This window comes from Sciurus carolinensis, chromosome 2 (assembly GCF_902686445.1).
Source record: "Sciurus carolinensis chromosome 2, mSciCar1.2, whole genome shotgun sequence".
In the NCBI taxonomy this organism is placed as follows: Eukaryota; Metazoa; Chordata; class Mammalia; order Rodentia; family Sciuridae; genus Sciurus; species Sciurus carolinensis.
In genome coordinates, this window is record NC_062214.1 from 19,828,246 (window position 1) to 19,846,353 (window position 18,108).

Sequence of the window (18,108 nt, forward strand, 5' to 3'; positions counted from 1 at the left end):
CAAAAACAAGCGAAACCTGGCGCGGTAGTGAAGGCACCTCAGCAGGCCTTCACAGTGCTGCCCTGTTTGAATTTCTGTATTAATCATTGTAACACATTATAATCATCATGAGGAAAGTGACTTTTAAAAAATTCTGGTCTGGAGTGAGTGACACACAGACCAGGAACAAGAGGTGACATGATCTCAACCACACAGTTCACGCCACACTGACTAAGACTCCCGAGTCCTGAACCCCAACTAAGACACCAGGGACCCCAGTACTTTCTCTCTCTATGGAAGTGGCACACTGGGTTCACTGGTGTCTTAAGATTCTGAAAGGAGTGGCCCCTGCAGGAGGTCCCTGAAGGACCTGGGCTTTGCACCCAGGGATCACAGCAGGAAGCTCACTCCACCACTGGGCAGCCAGAGTCCTGGGGCAACCACTGGATTCAGAGCTCATGCCTCATCGGCGTGGTGGAGGGAAACCCTCCTCACAGGCTGTTGAGGAGACAGCGAGGCGACCTCTGGCCCTGGCCCACAGTGGGCAATCCCTCCCACACCTGCGCCACGGCTGCCTGGCGATGCAGGCCCCCGGATCCGGGGACAGCAGCTTGTGAATGAATGAACCTGGTCTGCCAGCAGGCTTGTCAGGGGTCTCCTGGGCACAGGAGCCCCCTCATGGCTTTAATATGGACCCGCTCGCTCTGACCCCGCCGTGCCCTGGGACCTCCTCTGTTCAGTTGGCCACCCTGCCTGCTCATGCCATCTTCACGGGCTCCTCCCTGCAGGGCCACGAGGTCGTCTGGGATGGTGGAGAAGCACTGGTTCCTCTGGAGGCTTCGTGGATCTAACTGGGGAGGAGACAGGCTGGGGGTCCCAGGGAGGCTCCTCTGGTGCCAGAGTCCTCTCCCCTCCCAGGCGAGTCTCTCCTGTCCACTGTGGCCAATGCTGTGACCCTTCTCAGTCCGCGACAAGCAAGCCAGAAGCAAGTGGGTGGCTGGATCTCGGATGACGTCAGAGTGAGGGAGGAAGAGAGACAGGTCAATGACAGGGTGGGACGGGCCTCTAGAAATGGACAGGTTCTTCAAAGGGTCTGAAAATTTCATTTTCTTGCCCCACCGAGGTGCACAGACAGGACAGGCTACGCAAGTCACGGGGCCCTTCGACAAATGAACACATGAGGCCCCTGTTCAAAAATGAAGAATTTTTGGCCAGGGGTGTAGCTCAGTGGTAGAGTGCTTGCCTAGCAGGCACCAGGCCCCTGGGTTCAATCCCCAGCACCACAAGGGGAAAAGAAAAGAAAAAAAATGAATAAGTTTGAAACAGCGGTAGCAGCACCTCAAGCCAAGCACAGGACTGTAAACTGACACTCATGCTGCCAGCCCTATGCACCAATCTCCGGGCGTTTGCATAGGTGTTCTCTGGGGAAGGGAACCTCAGCTGACAAGTTGTGACCCAGAAACGTTGGGTAAGAATCACTGTCACGGGTGGTGCACGCCTGCATCCCAGTGACTTGGCAGGAGGATCCCAAGTTCAAGGCCAGCCTCAGCAACTTAGCGAGGCCCTAAGCAACTTAGCAAGACCCTGTCTCAAAATAAAAAATAAAGAGGGCTGGTGATGTGGCTCAGTGGTAAAGTGACCCTGGGTTCAATTCCTTGCCTGGGAAAAAAAAAAAAAAAACAGAATTGCTGCGACTGAGATTCAGGGAGGGTCTCTGCCAATCCTACTTCTTCCCTGGGTAGAGAACATGGTGCCTGGACAGACCACAGAGTAAGACAGGCTCTGGTGTTGTGGGGACAGGGAGGTGGAGGGGAGGGTAGAATCCTTGGGACTTGCTGCTGGGCTGGACAGGGGTGGGAGGGACAGGCCTGGCAGCTGCCCACGTGGGGGCTCGCATGGCTGGGTCAGGGGATTGGTGCAGAGGCAGGCAGCCGTGCTCTGCTTTGTCAGGAAGGACCAGGACAAGGAGAGGTGCGAAGCAGCAGCAAGCAGCTCCAAGGACGCTCAGGCGGGCGTCACAGGACTAGAGGGGCACTAGCCCCCTGCACGGAGGAGGCCTCTTCAGGCGACCCGTTGGTGCCAGCGCTCCCTGACTCTGGGCAGGTCATTAGATAACCCGACACGTCCACGTTTCTCTTTGTAAATGGAGGTAGGGATAAGAGCCTCTTGTCGGATTTCACAAAGGAGTGTGGGAAGGGAAACGCTTAGCGCGGCCCGCAGCTGTCGGCCGTTACCGTATCAAGATGACATCACGTCGTTCCTTCTATATGTGTGCGTGTGTCTGGCAGCGCTCTGGGTACTCGGGTACCTTGCTTACCAGGCACACTGGAAGGTGCCAAGTGCCATGGCGAAAGAGAGCAGAGGGAGAGGGAAAGGGAGGTCAAATAGGGGGACTCGGGGGAGCCCTAGGGAAAAAGAGAAATTTGAGCACAGGACCTTGGAGGCAAGAAAGTGCCCCAAGCAGCTGTGGAGGGAGGAGGGCTCCAGGCAAAGGGAACAGACAGTGCAAAGGTCCTGAGGAGAGTGGAGGGAGGTGAGGTCATGGAGCAAGAGTGAGGGGCCTTTGTGAGGAAATGCCACCTGGCAGCAGTGGCTGGTCCCCCTCTACCATGGTGGAGAAAGCCAGATGTGCAGCATGGCTGAGGGGCCAGAGCTCCAGTATGCGGGGAGCAGGTGGGAGCAGGTGAGAGCCTGCTCCAACATGGCAGACGCCCAAGGCTTGGAGCCGGCCCGGGGCTCCCATCCTCTAGAACAGCCTCACCTGGCAGAGCAGGCTGACCAGCAGAGCCTGTCCTCCTCTTGGTCATGGAGCGCCCCCTTCCAGCAGAACTCAGCTGGGCCTTTGCTCCAGGGCTCCCAATTGAGGTATAAATCTGAAGCATTTTCCTCTGAATCTGTGAAGGTCCAAAACAAGGCCTCTGGGGTGGTCACCTCCTGAATCCAACCCTGGCCCAAAAGGATTCCCCTGCCATGCCTGGGATCCCTACCACCTTGTCTGAGGCCAGGAGATCAAGGCAGAATTGAGACATACGGGCCAGTCCCAAGACCTCACAAAGAGGATCTGCAATGGTGACCAGGGACCTAGAAAGAAGGCTGTTCTATGACTCAGAAAGCGGCCATACCCACGTACCAGAAAGGGAAGGACCCAGAGGTGACAAATGACCACCTGTCTTGGAGCAGGCACTGTGCAGTTGCACACCCCGCCATGAACCCATCCCCCATTCCCCCACGAGTTCATTTGTGGAACCATGCCTGCGTGTCCCGCGCGATTCCCACTGCAGTGCTGCTTCGTGGTGAAACACATATGAGTAACAGAACCCCTGCCACCACGGGTACAGCCACCACTGAGGTCTGGTTGTTGAGACTGGCACTCTCACCCTGCAAAGTCGTGCTCCATCCATCCAGTGGCACACGGTGAAGCTATTCAAGTGACTGTGTTCTATCTGTAGCTTTCAACTTGCAGGAAACCTGGGCATGTTACAAGCAAGCTGCAGAAAAATCTGTCTTTGAATAACTACTGCTCCCCTTCCACTGGTTCTGAAAACCTGCAAGCTATCCGGGGTGTGTGTGAGTTTGCTAAACGGGCTTATCTGGGGAAGGCCAGGTGAGAAAGAAGGGGGCTTTGGAAGACGATCCTCCCTACTAGAGTCTTGTGTTCTGTCACTGGTGGAGAAGTAAAGGAGGTTAAATAGAGCCCTCAGATTGTAACCAAGAACAGGGAAGCGAGGAGCCTAATGTCCTTGTCTATAAAATGGGCATGATAAGAGCATCTTCCACGATGAGGGCTCACTAGGTTAAGACACTTAAAACGGCACAGGCCTCCACAGGGTTCAACCAAGTCGACAAGCTACTCTGTCTTAAAATTCAATGAGATGGCTTGAAGTGACTGTTCTTCACTGGAGATAGGCAATGTTCTTTTGAGCATATACTATGTGTTGAGTGTTTTACATGCAATTTCTCAACTGATCCTCTTACCGACTTCTCAAAGGCAAATACTACAGGCTGAGTGTCCCTTATTCAAAAGGACTAGAAATGTTTCAGATTTTGGATCCCCCCATGTTTGGAATATTTGAAGAGTTAACAGGTGAGCATCCCTGATCTGAAAACCCAAAGTTCCAAATGCTCTCTCACTTTGGATTTCAGATTTTTAAGTTAGGGATGGGTGACCTGTAGTACGTTTCATATTTTACAGATGAGAAAAGACTCATGGAAGTGAAATGACTTGGGGCTCCAAGTCAGGAAGTGGTAGTACTGGATTCAGATCCAGTCTCCCAGCTCCAGTCACATGGAGTTCCACCGGGTGACTTGTGAAGTCAGGGAATTCAGAGGCAGCTTCCAACATCTTGCTCCAAAGACCGTCACCTGGGTGGGCAGGACCCTCCACAGTACAGCCCGTTATGCCCACCTGTCTCTGCCCAGATCTGTCTCCAGATGTTTCCCTTCTTCCTTTCAGATTGCAAACTCCTTTTAAATTGCAAGGAAGAAAGTCCACAGAAAAGCATCTTCCTCCCTGCGAACCTCTCTTCCCGTCATGGCCAGAGGTTGGCAGTGTCTCCTCTGGCCAGTTCCCCAGGAGTGGAGCTGCCCATCTGATCTTTCTTTTTGTCTGAACACCCGTCTTGCCAGGCAGTCCCCTCTCCTCCCCATCCCCCCGTTTCCCCGAGGCATTTGCTTCTTCCCTTTGGGAACTGAAACCACCTTGCTGAACCAGACTGGGTGCTGGGTGTGGGAAGAGTGAGGAGGGAGGAGGCACTGGCGTAGATCTTGTCATCTGCTTTTCATGTGGAGTTCCAGGACAAACTGACTCCAAAAAAGTGAGACACAGAATAGAAAACTGCAGGCCTGGGTGTCCTGGGCCCGCAGCACCAAGACCCTGGGTTTGGGTCAGTCCCCAGCAGAAGGCAAAACTCTTGCACTAACATCAACAGCTCCAAGAAGACCAGGACCCTGAGAGGACTGCCTGCCTCACTTTTATGAGGGTTTCTCTTCACTTCAAAATTTACAAAGGGCTTACTTCAAAACCCTATGTGGTGGGTGGGGCTGGAGTTGTGGCTCAGTGGCACAGGGTTTGCCTGGCATGTGTGAGGCCCTGGGTTCGATTCTCAGCACTGCATATAAACAAATAAAATAAAAGATCCATTGTCAGCTGAAGAAAATATTTTAAAAAACGTCATGTGGTTTAAGGTCAGATGTACCCTCCAGAGAAGCCACTTCTTCCCACAGTGAAAAAACAATAATGATTAAGCCAGCTCAACTGGAATATTTTCTGTCTATAAGCACCTACCATGTGCCATGTGTATTCATGCACTAAATGCCCTGCCATGTAAGCTCCTGACATGCACCGACCCACGGAAGCCTTTCCACAACCCTGAAGGACTGGTCCTGTCGTGATCTCCATTTTGTAGATGAGATAATGAGGCTCAGACAGGACTTGCCCAAAGTCACACAACTGATATATGGCAGAACAGAAAATTGAAGTTTGCACTCTTAAGTACATCATAGGTGCATCATGACCTGGGGCAGGTTGCTTCTCTCCAAGCCTCAGTTTCATCAACTGTAAAATAAGGATTATTTCACAGGGTTATTCGGAGGATTAGATGAGCTGATGCATGTCAAGTGTTTAGCAAAGACAATGCTCAAAAGGGCTAGTTATTATTATGAACTATTAAGGGACAAGACTGAAATCTGAACTCAAGTCTCCCAGACCTCAGAGACAGCTTCTGTGGCCAATGCACCAAGCCTTCTGACTCCCACCAGCCACCAGGCTCAATGCCCAAGTTGTGCCCCTCAGGGGGGCTGTGGTCCACCCTGGGAATACTTCTGAAAGCAAGAGGACTGGCTCTTGCCAGGAACTCCTAATAACTACACAATTACCATCCCCACTTGAGACATGGGGTAGGTGTGGGTGGATGAACTGCTCAGCTTATCTTAATAGCATGTGACCAGAGCTGGCAGCAACCTCTGCCCAGCTGGTTAACGGTCATGGAGCTGAAGGGCAGGAGGGAAAATGTCAAGAGATTCCCAGGGAGAGGCTGTTGGGTGAAGGGGGAACCCAGACAGGATGCTGAGGAACAGAAGTACCACTCCTGCCACATGGCCTGGTCCCGTCCCAGTCCACCTACTCCAGCTCCCCTCATGGCTGGCTTTGCCCTGCCTCTTGCTCCTCTTAGTGGCCTGCCAAGGTCAGGATCAATGTGTCAGCTTCCATGACCCTGTACCCAGAGAAGCCTAGATCTTCTCTGAGGCATGGTCTCGACAGAAAACAGTATGAATGGTCTCTAGCACCTGAAAAATGCCAAGGCTTGCCCTATCCCATTGTGAAATTGTTTACTGCACAAAAGCACCTGGGGCTGAAACCTAGCTCCTCTCGGCAGTCTTTCGACAGGAAGGGGTACCTTTTTCTAATTCATTGGCCTAGAGGAGCCACCTCTTTCTATTTGTACCGAAGAACCTGTATGCTCTGGTGGCAGCCTTAAGGGGATACAGACCCCACACAACATTGCTTCACAAACAGGGATGCACTCTTGGACTCCAGGTAAAGAAGCCCTAAACTATCAAACTAATCCTCTTTTCTCTTACTATTAACTGCTTGTATCTGAGCCATATTTAAGGTGCCCGAGCAAAATCCCTTTGTCTGCAGTTGTTTCAAGGACACCTTTCAGACCTAGCTGTCCCACTCCTTGGCCTATACCCAAAGGACTTAAAATCAGCATATTACAGAGATGCTTTCATAGCTGCTCAGTTCACAATAGCCAGATTGTGGAACCAACCTAGATGTCCTTCAATTGATGAATGAATAAAGAAAATGTGGTATATATATACAATGGAATATTACTCTGCCATAAAGAATGATAAAATTATAGAATTTGCAGGTAAATGGATGAAACTGGAGAATATCATGCTAAGTGAGATAAGCCAATCTCAAAAAACCAAAGGAAGAATGATATCGCTAATAAGTGGATGAGGACACATAATGGGGAGTGGGAAGAGTTAGTGTTAGGGTTAGAGTTAGGGTTAGGGAGGGGGGCAAGAATGGAGGAAGGAAGGACTGTATAGAGGGAAAAGAGGGGTGGGAGGGGTGGGGGGAAGGGAAAAAAATAACAGAATGAATCAAACATTACCCTATGTAAATTTATGATTACACAAATGGTATGCCTTTACGCCATGTACAGAGAAACAACATGTATCCCATTTGTGTACAATAATAAAAATAAATTAAAAAAAAAATAACAGAAAAAAAAAAAAAAAAAAAGGACACCTTTCACACCCTGCCCAGCTCCAAGATCAAGCCGCAGCCTGGTGGGTAAGAAGCTCACCTTGGTTAAGTAAGAAGCGCAACCAGATGATCAACAAGAACAGCAACAAACCCACAGGCAGGCAGAGCCAGAACACCAGGAAAGAAAATGTGAGGTTGTTCACCAGCGGCACCAGAGGGTACTTCATGGTGCATGGGAGGCTACACAGGCCAGCCTGGACTGGGCTGGCAGGGCTGCCCCTGGGACCTGGCAAGCTGGGGCCGTGCTGTGCGCAATCCAATTGTGACTGAGTGGTGATGTAACAAGGAAGTCCTGGCGTTCTTCAGGCTGAGCCTGGAGGAGAAGAAGCCCTGAGGGAGGGCTGGTTTGGCTGCCTGGTAGGAACTGGGACAGTCAGACAGTCTGGCTGAGAATAGAAGCCCTGGCTACAAGGCCTGCAGGCTGGGTTTGAATCCCAGTTTGGTAGCTATTTGGTTCATGTGACATCTCTCTGATCCTTCTAAGTAAATCATTCCAAGTTAGAAAAATAGATGATGTGACAAAAATTAGCCCCAGGTGGGTGTTCACATACCTGGGGGTACAGATCCCAGCAGGATCCAGCCAGGTCCCCAGCCCATCTTCCAATGCAGGAGTGCACACCCACGCTTGTGGGCGTGGGGGACTGTGGCGATTGAGGGAGCTTAGTGCCTCTGCAGCAAGCAGCTCTAGGAGCTCCAGCCAATCACTACTACATGGGAAATGCGGGCCCAGCACTGACCACTCTCCCAACTTTTCAGAACCAAAAAGTGTGTATTTTATATGAAATCTCCCCAACTTAAAATGTTGAATCAACTTTGTTAAAACATTGACTAAAGAAAATCTATCAAGCTGGATTAGGTCACTAGGATGCCATTTAAAAACTTTAGGCCCTGGATAAAGGGATTTATGAGGAAGTTTCTGCACTTGTCCCTATTAGGGTTTTCAGGGAGACTTTGAAGGCTTATTCCCTTATCTCCTAAGTGGGCAGACTCTCCCAAGTGCCCTATGTATCTTCTCCCACCTCACTTGTTTATCTATTTGTGAAATATTTAATAAACCTGACTGTGGCAGAAAGGAGGCTCTGGACCTCCCAGGACTCACCAGCCCCCAGGGTAGAGGGATAGACTGGCAGCCTGGTGGGCATGCGACTGGCTTGTGTGCAGTCTTCTTCAAGAGGGTCTGTGAGCACCCACTCAGTCACTTCCACTTCAGCATGGAAGGTACTTATTAAACACATCAATTCCTGGATGCACCTCATCCACTGAGTCTGAACTTTGGTGGGAGTGAGTCAGGCTTAGACGCAACATACCAAGTCCAGAGTGATCCTGAGGCAGACATGGTGGAGACCACAGCATTTCATGGCTGAAGAGCAGAGGGTGAAGTCAGGCAGAGTCATTTGAGGTTGGGGAGCAGCTGTAGGAAGTGGATGCAGACCTAGGACGTGACATGGCAGAGAAGTAGAGGAACATGCCAGTCCAGAGAGAAAGGCACCCAGTCCAGCCATGGGGTGGGGGAATAGAGCAGGGGAGGGGAGATGGAGTTTGGAGAAGCAATGGTTTAGGGGAGAGTCTCAGCCTTACCGTGGGATGACAAATTCCCAAAAAAGGAGCTCTGAGAAAATGATATTTGAAAACGCATCAAGAGCAATGCCCAGGCAGCTGTGCCTGGATGCCAAGATCAGAAGCAGGGTGGTGCAGACTGGGGGGATTTCTAGGCCCTAGGTCCTGAAGAGGCTGGGTCAGAGAGCAGAGCAGCAAAGCTGGAAAAGACTACACATACTTTTTCTGGCTATGAAACCTTCCCACACACCAAAATAGGGGTGGCTACAGAGTCAGCTTTCCTGGCCCTCAGACCCAAGGCAGCTTGGGAAGTCTGTGCTATCCAGGCAGCTCTGGCTGCAGGTATGCACCACGATACCTTTAATGGTGAGGTCTAGGCAATGAGGCACTAATCTGCCCCATGGAACCCTGCAGTCAACCCTGTGTGAAGGGGCAATGCGGGCAGGGGATGACCTCCTGTGTCATCCCTGTTTCCAGACTGTCCAGCCCTGTTGGAGCTCAGATTTTCTGTAGGCAGAATATCCCAGGACTCACAGCCATCCACCCTCAGCAAATCCTAGCCTGTCGGCAATACAAGAACCTTTCATCAGAGATAGCCAAATGCTTTTCTTTTAAAACTAATCTGAATAGCTCACAAAATTCTACCAAAACCAAGGTGAAAATCCAGATCTAAATTATGAAGGGCCATCAAAGACAAGCAGACCCCCCTGGAAAGAGTAAATTACACAGGACTCCAGCCTGTAACCAAAAGCACACACAGTTATTAGATAAGAATCTCCTTAAAATTTAATTGACTAAATGTATTACATTCAAAATTCCAAGGGTTTCTTCTGGACAAAGGATCTGCATAAATACAAACAGACCGCTAGACCTTCTTCCCTAGCTGATGAAGATCAAACACAGGAGGCGAAGGGACACAGGTACACCTTTATATTTACATCTCACCTTTACTTTACAGTTCAGTGCCAGAAGTATTTACAGAAAATACAATAAGAAAAAGATCATGTCTTGGCAACATACCAAAATTCATACAAATCGTATATATGGTTTCAAGCAAATAATGATACTGCTTAGTTTTTAGCCACAACTGCCAAGTCCTTCAGAAAAAAAGATGTCTTGGTCACTGCAGGAGACAAGGACTTGGGAAACTTGGTTTGCTTCAACAAATATTTATTGGGCGCCTACTATATGCAAGGCACTGTGGAATCCCAAATTACACCTTTTCCCTCACCATTAAAAAACAAAGTGTCTGAAGAACAAGGGTCGATATTCTGAGAAAAACACCACACAGTGCATGGCTTTGTTAGCTACTGAGAGACCATGGTCTGACTCCACACCATCCAAAGGATCCCTCCAATCTCTTCACCTCAGGGAGAGGCTATAGGGAGCCCTAAAACAGACCAGCTGGCTCCAATATCACTTTGTGTAAACATACGTATCAATCGGTTTAGGAAGATATAATGTGAATGGGTCTTACAATGCTGAATGAGGACTACCACCAGCAGGAGTGTCACATGACCTCCAGTACTTATGTCACCATCTACCACAAAACATGTCTTCATGAAAGGCTGACTCTCACTTTGGGTGAAGTTCTACTTTTCAATAGAAATAAATACTCTCAAAGACTGTCTCTCTAGAAATCAGTCTGCTGAGACCGACAAATGCTTCCCCAGCACATGTAAGAAGGAACTGTTCATGAATGCCTTGCACACACACCCTGTGGGCAACTGACAGTACTGGCCAAAGGCGTAGGTGTTTTGTATTTCTAAATGAGTCCAGAGGAGAATGGGCTGTCTTGAAAAAGAGGACCTGGAAGTCAAGGAAAGCACATGAGAGTGTGTGTGTGTGTGTGTGTGTGTGTGTGTGTGTGTGTGTGTATGTGTGTGTGCGTGCATGCACATGGCTGGGGAGGGGGACAGTTCCTGCCATGTAATATTCCAAAGGACAGGATAGGGTCTAGGAGGAAGCCCTGGATGAAAGGGACAGGTGGCTAAACATGGAAAGGGTTACAAGAAGAGTCCTCCTCTCTATCCTTTAAAGCTCCCAAAGAGAAGCAAAGTCCTCATCTTCCTGAAACTACAGAAGAGAGCATGAGAAGTGACTCGCACATCTCCTGGGCAACGCTTTCTTCCTCCCAGAAAGCCACATGCATCCACCCCCAGCACATGCAGCCACAGTGGACCTAGCTTCCCCTCAAAGATTCTGAACACATACTGGCAAACTCATCAAGTGGACTACTAAAGATTATTAGCAGGTGTTAAATATGTTCCTCTTGCAATATTTTACTCAAAGTGATTTTTAATACAGGCAGTTGGGTGACCTTAGTGACCACAAACTCCAAGTCATACTAGTTAAAGGTCCAAGGGTTCATACCACACTCCCTTTTTGGACAGATGAAATTTTGGGCAGAAGGAACCAGCAGTTGGTGAGGTATATGGATCAGATATGTTGGCTCTGTACACCCTGGGGAGGGGTAGGTCATGACTTCAGGGGCTACACACTCCTCCTTCCCTGGGGGACCACGAAGTCTCCCAGACTGCAAACTGCATTCACTTACCAAAATCATTAGAATTACAGAGTTGCCAGAAACTAGGGCTAACTGAAGGATCAGCAATTCCACCCTCAACACACATATACTGTATAGTTTTCTGACATTTAAACTATGACAAAAGTAAAAGATTTATCTGAATAATCACACTGAGGAAGTACATCAACACCAGTTATTTTTAACCTCTGGAATGCTGTAAGTTGCACATTCATTTGTGGCCTTCTTTGTTCCTTCAACTAGAACAATGGATCATTTTCCCTTGAAATATCAATCTGCAATTTCCTTTAAAGTTGTTAAACCTCACCTTATTCTTGCTGAGCTACTAAATCATTTTGGGTAGAACTTGCTAATCTTTATCATGCATTCCTCCCCTCCTACCATACCATCTGGAAACACCAACTTACTGCTCAGCTCAAGAAGAAAACCAATTATTAAATAATATTATACTCTGAATAGAAACTAGAGTCACAGAAAGAGGAGGGGAAGATATTATCTTTACCTGAGCTTACAACAAAGGAAGAAAAGGGTGTGGCCAACTTAAGACCAAGAGCTGCTATGCCCACATTTCTTGCTCAAGAGATGGCAATATGCATACTTCTGGGATAGTTGTCTGCCAAGGAAGTGGTACTAGACTACCCCTGACCCTCTAAGAAAACTATTGAAACATCAAGCCAAACAGACTAGTGTAGCCCTAACCTACAGAACCTAAGGGCATCAAAGTGCAAGTGGAAAATATCCTTGTACAACTGTGATCACTATTCTTTGCACTTTAAATGTCACTTGTTTTTCTTCACACAAAATAATCTTGCTAAAAAAGAAAGCACACAAAAAAAGGAAAAATGAATGGTATATACTGTAGTGCTATAACAGCAATCTTTGCCAGGATGGTCTGCATCTGGGCCTGGCCACCTCCAAAATTCTATCCCTGGCAGAAAAGTAGCAGTGAGGTAACAGAAATATTTCTAAAACCCTGGCAGGGATTTGCTGGGCCTTCAGCTGCAAAGTCCTGACAGCAGGATGACAGTCATTTTTAACAGCAGCTGCCCAAGGAGGTAGCCACTAACATTTGTCAATCATGATGAAATCCATAAGTTTTCCAGAAGAGACCTGAAGTAGTAGCATTGAGAGGCTACTTCCTGAACCCCAAATTAGAATCCTTCATCAACTATTACAGTTTGCTGCTTGGTCCTGAAATAAGAGAAAATGGATGAAACCAAATAATTTTCAACCCTGTTGTCAATTTATATTTCTTGATATATAATCAAGGAATCACAAATGTTTAAGCTGTTATTTTGTCACCAAGCTGGACAGTAATGGAGAGAGTGGAGGCATCACTGTTGTCTTACAGTTTTAAACCCCACGCACTTCATTAGTATCCCCATTAGAGGACAAGGTTGAGCCTCCATTTTAATCTGTCCACTCAGGAACTGAGAGGCTTTCAGACAGATCTGTGAGTGATGAGAATGACAGCTTGTTCAAATATGGAGAGAAAATTTGAAATATTTTAATGTCAGACTTCTTATCTGAGCCAAAACCATTTACGTTCTTTTCTTTTTGTCAGTTTGATAGCTGAATGACAAATGGACCTACAAGTGAGCAGGAGGCTGAGTCTTCTTTTCCTCTCCTCCATGTTGTCAGCAAAGCCTTTAAGTGTTCTGGAAGATTGTGAGACAGATTTGTGATTTTGAATACAACCTCCTAAAAAGTGAGGTATAAAACTATCTTCAACTTCTAATTTGCAAATTTGTTGATACTACCAGTACATGTATTTAACTGAGATGCATAAAAGCCTTTCTCCTCCAAAGGCTTATATATAACTAAAATTGTCACTTTTAAAAGAAAGTTTATGGCTAAAATGTTTATCATCATTACCAGCAAGAATATGATTGTGTCTGGGAGCCCATTTCACTAGAAAGTCAAGTCTTCTATCCAATGGGTTTACAATGTGTTTCTTCTATTCCGGTGATTAAACAGTAAGCTCTTGGGGAGTGATTTGTTTATTTTTACAGTGATCACCTATCCAACTGCCTTACTTTGATAAATACAGTCCCCACACTGGAGTTCAATTGTCTTAGACAGACAGCAGTCTAAGAACTGCAGCTCTTGAGTCCAACCTCCTGGAAAAGTGAAGTATAAAACTCTGGCTCCAACTGCTTGTTCCGGTACTTGTTGACAATGTCGGTGATTTTCTGTTTCCGACGGACATGCGGTGGGCTGTAGGAATCGCTTTCCAGTCTCTTTCTTCTACAAATGTTTATTACAGTCTGCCTCACCAGAAAGCCTTGAAAAAAGAGGGTAAAATAACTGTCAACAGCCAGTCAAGTCAGGTCTCAGAAGACAGGTCCCTGCTACTCACTACCTCATTCCATTTGCATAGCTTCCCATCCCAGAGAGACATGCACAGCACTAAGAACAAACCAGCACAAGAAGACAAGGAGGAGGGAAAGCAGAATTAAAATCTGGTTTGACAATCTATTCCCTGCCCTGGCTTGCAAACAGATATCTTCCTGGTCTAATATTTGAAGTTTGTGAAGTCCCATTTCTACTTACTAGCTTAAAGACAATTTAAAACAGAGCAAAACGTGCTTCCTTTTTAACGAGAGTCTTAGCTTTTTCTGCATGTGAGCCCTATTATATAAAAGCACAATTTCCTTCTTTTTACTCCTTTTGGTTTATAAAAGTGTTAAAGAAAGAGGGAAAGAAACTCAGTCCTTCGGTATACATGAATACCTTACCAAGTGCTCGCCGGCTGACTATCATCCCATCCACAAGAGGAATGACCATGTTAAATTTTCCAGTGGCTCCTTGGATTTTTATCCGGAACAATCCAGTGTTTAAAGGGTGTATGAAGATAACTGGAACTTCTTTTTCAAGATTTGTAGACCTTAAGAAAAGAAAAGTCTTTTCAGCTCAGACACATAAGAATTGAAGTCCCCCATATGTAGCATAAGAACAGCAAGGCAACTCTTATGCTGTTGCTGAAAATCCTCTTTCTGGGAGGCCATGTTGCTGTACCCGTAACACTTGGCTTTAAGTGCTCATTTCTGGAGTCAGGCTTTTTATGTTAACAAACAAAAGTTGAGAAGAATGGTTAGAAAACCACTGGAGAGATAAGGTAGAAAAGTCAAGAACCTATTGTGAGCAAGCTGCAGGATTTCTACTTAGCTCTCCTTTTGCAGGGAACAGAAGCGTGCTTGCCAGAGTACAGGGAGTTCCAGCACAGTGGAGGATGTACCTCAGAGCAGGAACAGCTGAAGCCCAATGTAGGAATCCTGGATATATTTTCTATTCAGAAGTCAAGAGAAGAGGATGGGAGGGCCACTGTCTGAATTGGCTGCAAGTGGCCTCTTCAGCTGAGGTGATAAATGGCCACATCTTGGCAGGGCCAAAGCCCTTAGAGCTGCTAACCAAATGGCAGATGCTAAGGTCAGCAGCTGCACCTTTGAAAGAGTAAGTTACACATCACACATCATGGATAGGCCAACCCAACTGGAGGCATTTGTTTTTACTCTGTGATGCTATAAGCTGGGGGCTTTTTTCTTTATAACACATTTTCTCTCCATAGAGGTAAAATGAGTTTAGGAAAAAAAAAAAAAAATGAATTTTTTTTTTTTTTACAGACTGCATTTTGATTCATTGCACACAAATGGGGTACATCATTTCATTTCTATGGTTGTGCATGATGTAGATTCAGACCATTCATGTAATCATACATGTACATAGTGTAGACATTAAAAAAATAAGTAAATCCTGGAGTATTTCTGTTCCCAAGTTGAATTCTAAACTTTGCTAATCTACCAACAAAATACAAATTTTACAGCCATATCTTATTACAACTTTTGACCTAAAAAGATTAAAACAACAAAAACAGTGTAAGACAGTTAAAGATCTCTTTCTAACTAGTTACAGGAAAGTCGTCTTCATGACAACTATCCCACAGTCTCTTCAGCAAGTCACCATTAAGAAGAACAAAAAAGGAGGCTATTTCTGAGTAAAAGAGACTGAAGGAGATAACACCAGATGTGTGGACTTGGAATGAATTCTGAATTGAATAAACCAGCTGTAAAGAAATTTTAGGGAAGGTGGACAAATGTGAATGTTACTATTTTATTAATGGGATACTGTTATCTTTAGCTATCTGAAGTGTTAACTTTTCAGAATACATACTGATAATATTTAGAATGTTATAGATCTGTAATTTGTTTAAGATTATTTCAACATAAAAAACATGAAAGTTTTAAGAATGACTTCCCTTTTCTAGAAAATAAGTTTTAAATGATAATGTTAAAAAATAAACTACTTGGGAGGGTGAGATAGGAGGATTACCAACTTAGAGGCCAGAATGGGCAACTGTCTACTGTGGGACCCTGTCTCAAAAAAATGAAAAGGGCTGGGGATGTAGCAAAAGGATAGAGTGCCCCTGGGTTTAGTTCCCAGTACCACAAACAAACACCATCTCTATAGATTTTGCTTCAACAACACTAACAATGTTAGAATAAATTCATCTTACATGCAATTAGAATCAGATGATGTAAACTTTAGAAGGAATTGAAAGTTAAAATACTAAGTTTGGGGACAGCCCTGTGATGTGAGATGAGATTAGCATCTGAGGGCAAAGGCCTGGGTTTGGATCACTTTTTTATGCAATTACTCAATGTATGAGGCTGAGGAATAACCTTTATAGGTCTATTTTATCCTACTGGTAAAACAAGGATGATAATTATAACTCTTGGAGCTATAAAAGAAAAACCAACAAGCAAAATGTCTTGAAAATTATAAAGACTAAACATACATTATTAATATTCCTAGAATCATATCCTCTTTTTTGCCTTTTTTGTAAATGGGCAGGCAAAACAGAAATTTTAGCATAATAAAATCAGCATTACATTTTACTTTAAAATATTTTCCAATTAAACAGCTCATTAGAGTAGGCTATTTTAATACTATTATCCAGAATGGTTACTTTCCCAATTTAGCTACATCGTTTCTGTCTTATATTGCTATTAACACAATCTTCATTAATACTTTTTTTTTTTTTTAAAGAATTTAACCTTTATTTTATTTGTTTTTATGTGCTACTAAGGCTCAAACCCAGGGTCTCACCCATGCTAGGGAAGTGCTCTACCACTAAGCTAAAACCCCAGCCCCTTCATTAATACTTAATTGCCACTTTTCCATTTTTGCTTTTACTATAAGTGAATGTAAAACAGGAATCAATTACATTATTTAAAAATTCAGTGCTCAACATCACTGATTATCAGGGAAATGCAAATCAAAATCACAATGAAATATCACTTCATACCAATTAGGATGACCATTTTCAAAAAATAAACAAGGTTAAGTGTTGGTGAGAATATAGGGAACAAGTAATCCTTGTACACTGTTAATGGGAATGTAAATTGATGCAGCCACTATGGAAATCAGTAAGGCAGTTCCTCAAAAAATTAAAAATAGAACTATCATATGATCCAGCAACCCCACTTGTGGATACATAAGAGGATCTCAAAGGTATTTATTTGCACTTGCATGTTCACTGCAGCATTATTCACAACAGCCAAGACACGGAAGCAACCTGGATACTCAAAAGATGAATGGATTAAAATACCACATAAACATACAGTGGAATATTATTCAGCTTTAAAAAGAAGGAAATTCTGCCAGTTACAATAACAATGGATAAATCTGGAGAATCCTATCCCATGTGAAATAAATCAGCCAATCTAAAGACAAATTTTACTTAACATCACTTATATCATCAATCTAAAATAATTAAATTAAGAAAAGCAGAGAGCAGAATGGGGATGGAGAGAGAGGGAAACTGGGAGATATGAGTAAAAAGGTACAAAGTTTCCATTATGCAGGTGGATAAGTCCTAGAGAGCAACACAGAAGCTAAAGTTTACTGTATTGTATACTTAAAAATTTGCTTAGATCTTATGTTAAGTGTTTTTATCACAAAATGACAACAATTATGATAATAAATAAAGTAGGCAGGAGAAAACTTTTGGAGATTATGAATGTTTATGGCATAGATTGTGATTATGGTTTCATCCAAGTTCATTAAGTTAAATACATTAAAATATGTGCAGCTTTTTGTATATCAATCATACCTCAAGTGTTTTTTTTATCTCTCACAAACTTGATAATCTTGGGCATGTATACAAACTTATCTTTGATTCTTTATTTTTACTTTTTGCCTTCAACTTTTTTGTTTTATAATTCCTTCTTTATTAAGCTGCAACTGCCATATAAAAAACAGACATGCTGATATGCTTCAAGCAAATAAAAAGAATGTACCTCAGAGAAGTGCTACTATTTGCAGTAGTTTCCACACCAGTACTGATCTCTGTCATCAGATCTGAAAGGGGAAAGTTTTCTGCAAAGAAATAATAACAATAAAATTTATCTCTATTTTTTCCCCAAACAATAGGAAATCCAATTTTCCAATCTCTTTATATAGGCAGACAACAAGTATATATACTATGCTCTCCTAAATATGTAATCTTAACAATTCCCCTAGATGAAAAAAAAAAAATCCTCCCTCAAGAAATATTTCAGCTAAGTTCATCTAAAGTGAAGGGTTTTCAGAGAACATAATCTATGGTCTTTGAGGGCTGGGCTGGAAAGCAACTACTCTACTTTCCCACAAACTCTGATTTTTGGATAGGATTCTAGGGTAAGTATGCTTTTCTAATGCTCTTATGTTGCTTACATAAAAACCACAAAAAACATCCATAGTAGGACACTTA

At 44.8% G+C, this 18,108-nt stretch overlaps 2 protein-coding genes across 12 annotated transcripts in view; both read right to left on the bottom strand.

The window, feature by feature from the left end:
* Window positions 1-736: 736 nt before the first annotated feature.
* On the bottom strand, window positions 737-7,422 carry Adig (adipogenin). Its single transcript, XM_047539219.1, is given in 5 exon segments — window positions 737-822; window positions 825-935; window positions 2,297-2,304; window positions 2,741-2,873; window positions 7,296-7,422. Coding segments are annotated over 5 exon segments (465 nt in total).
* Window positions 7,423-9,727: 2,305 nt separating this feature from the next.
* Window positions 9,728-18,108, bottom strand: part of Ralgapb (Ral GTPase activating protein non-catalytic subunit beta) — a 101,492-nt gene continuing 93,111 nt past the window's right edge. For all 11 annotated transcript variants that reach the window (XM_047537779.1, XM_047537774.1, XM_047537776.1 and 8 more), the window contains 3 exons: window positions 17,657-17,735; window positions 14,096-14,244; window positions 9,728-13,641 (listed from right to left, as the gene is read on the bottom strand). In XM_047537779.1, coding sequence (XP_047393735.1) covers window positions 13,448-13,641; window positions 14,096-14,244; window positions 17,657-17,735 — 422 coding nt within the window. In that variant the 3' untranslated portion in view covers window positions 9,728-13,447. The remainder of the gene's footprint in view (window positions 13,642-14,095; window positions 14,245-17,656; window positions 17,736-18,108) is intronic.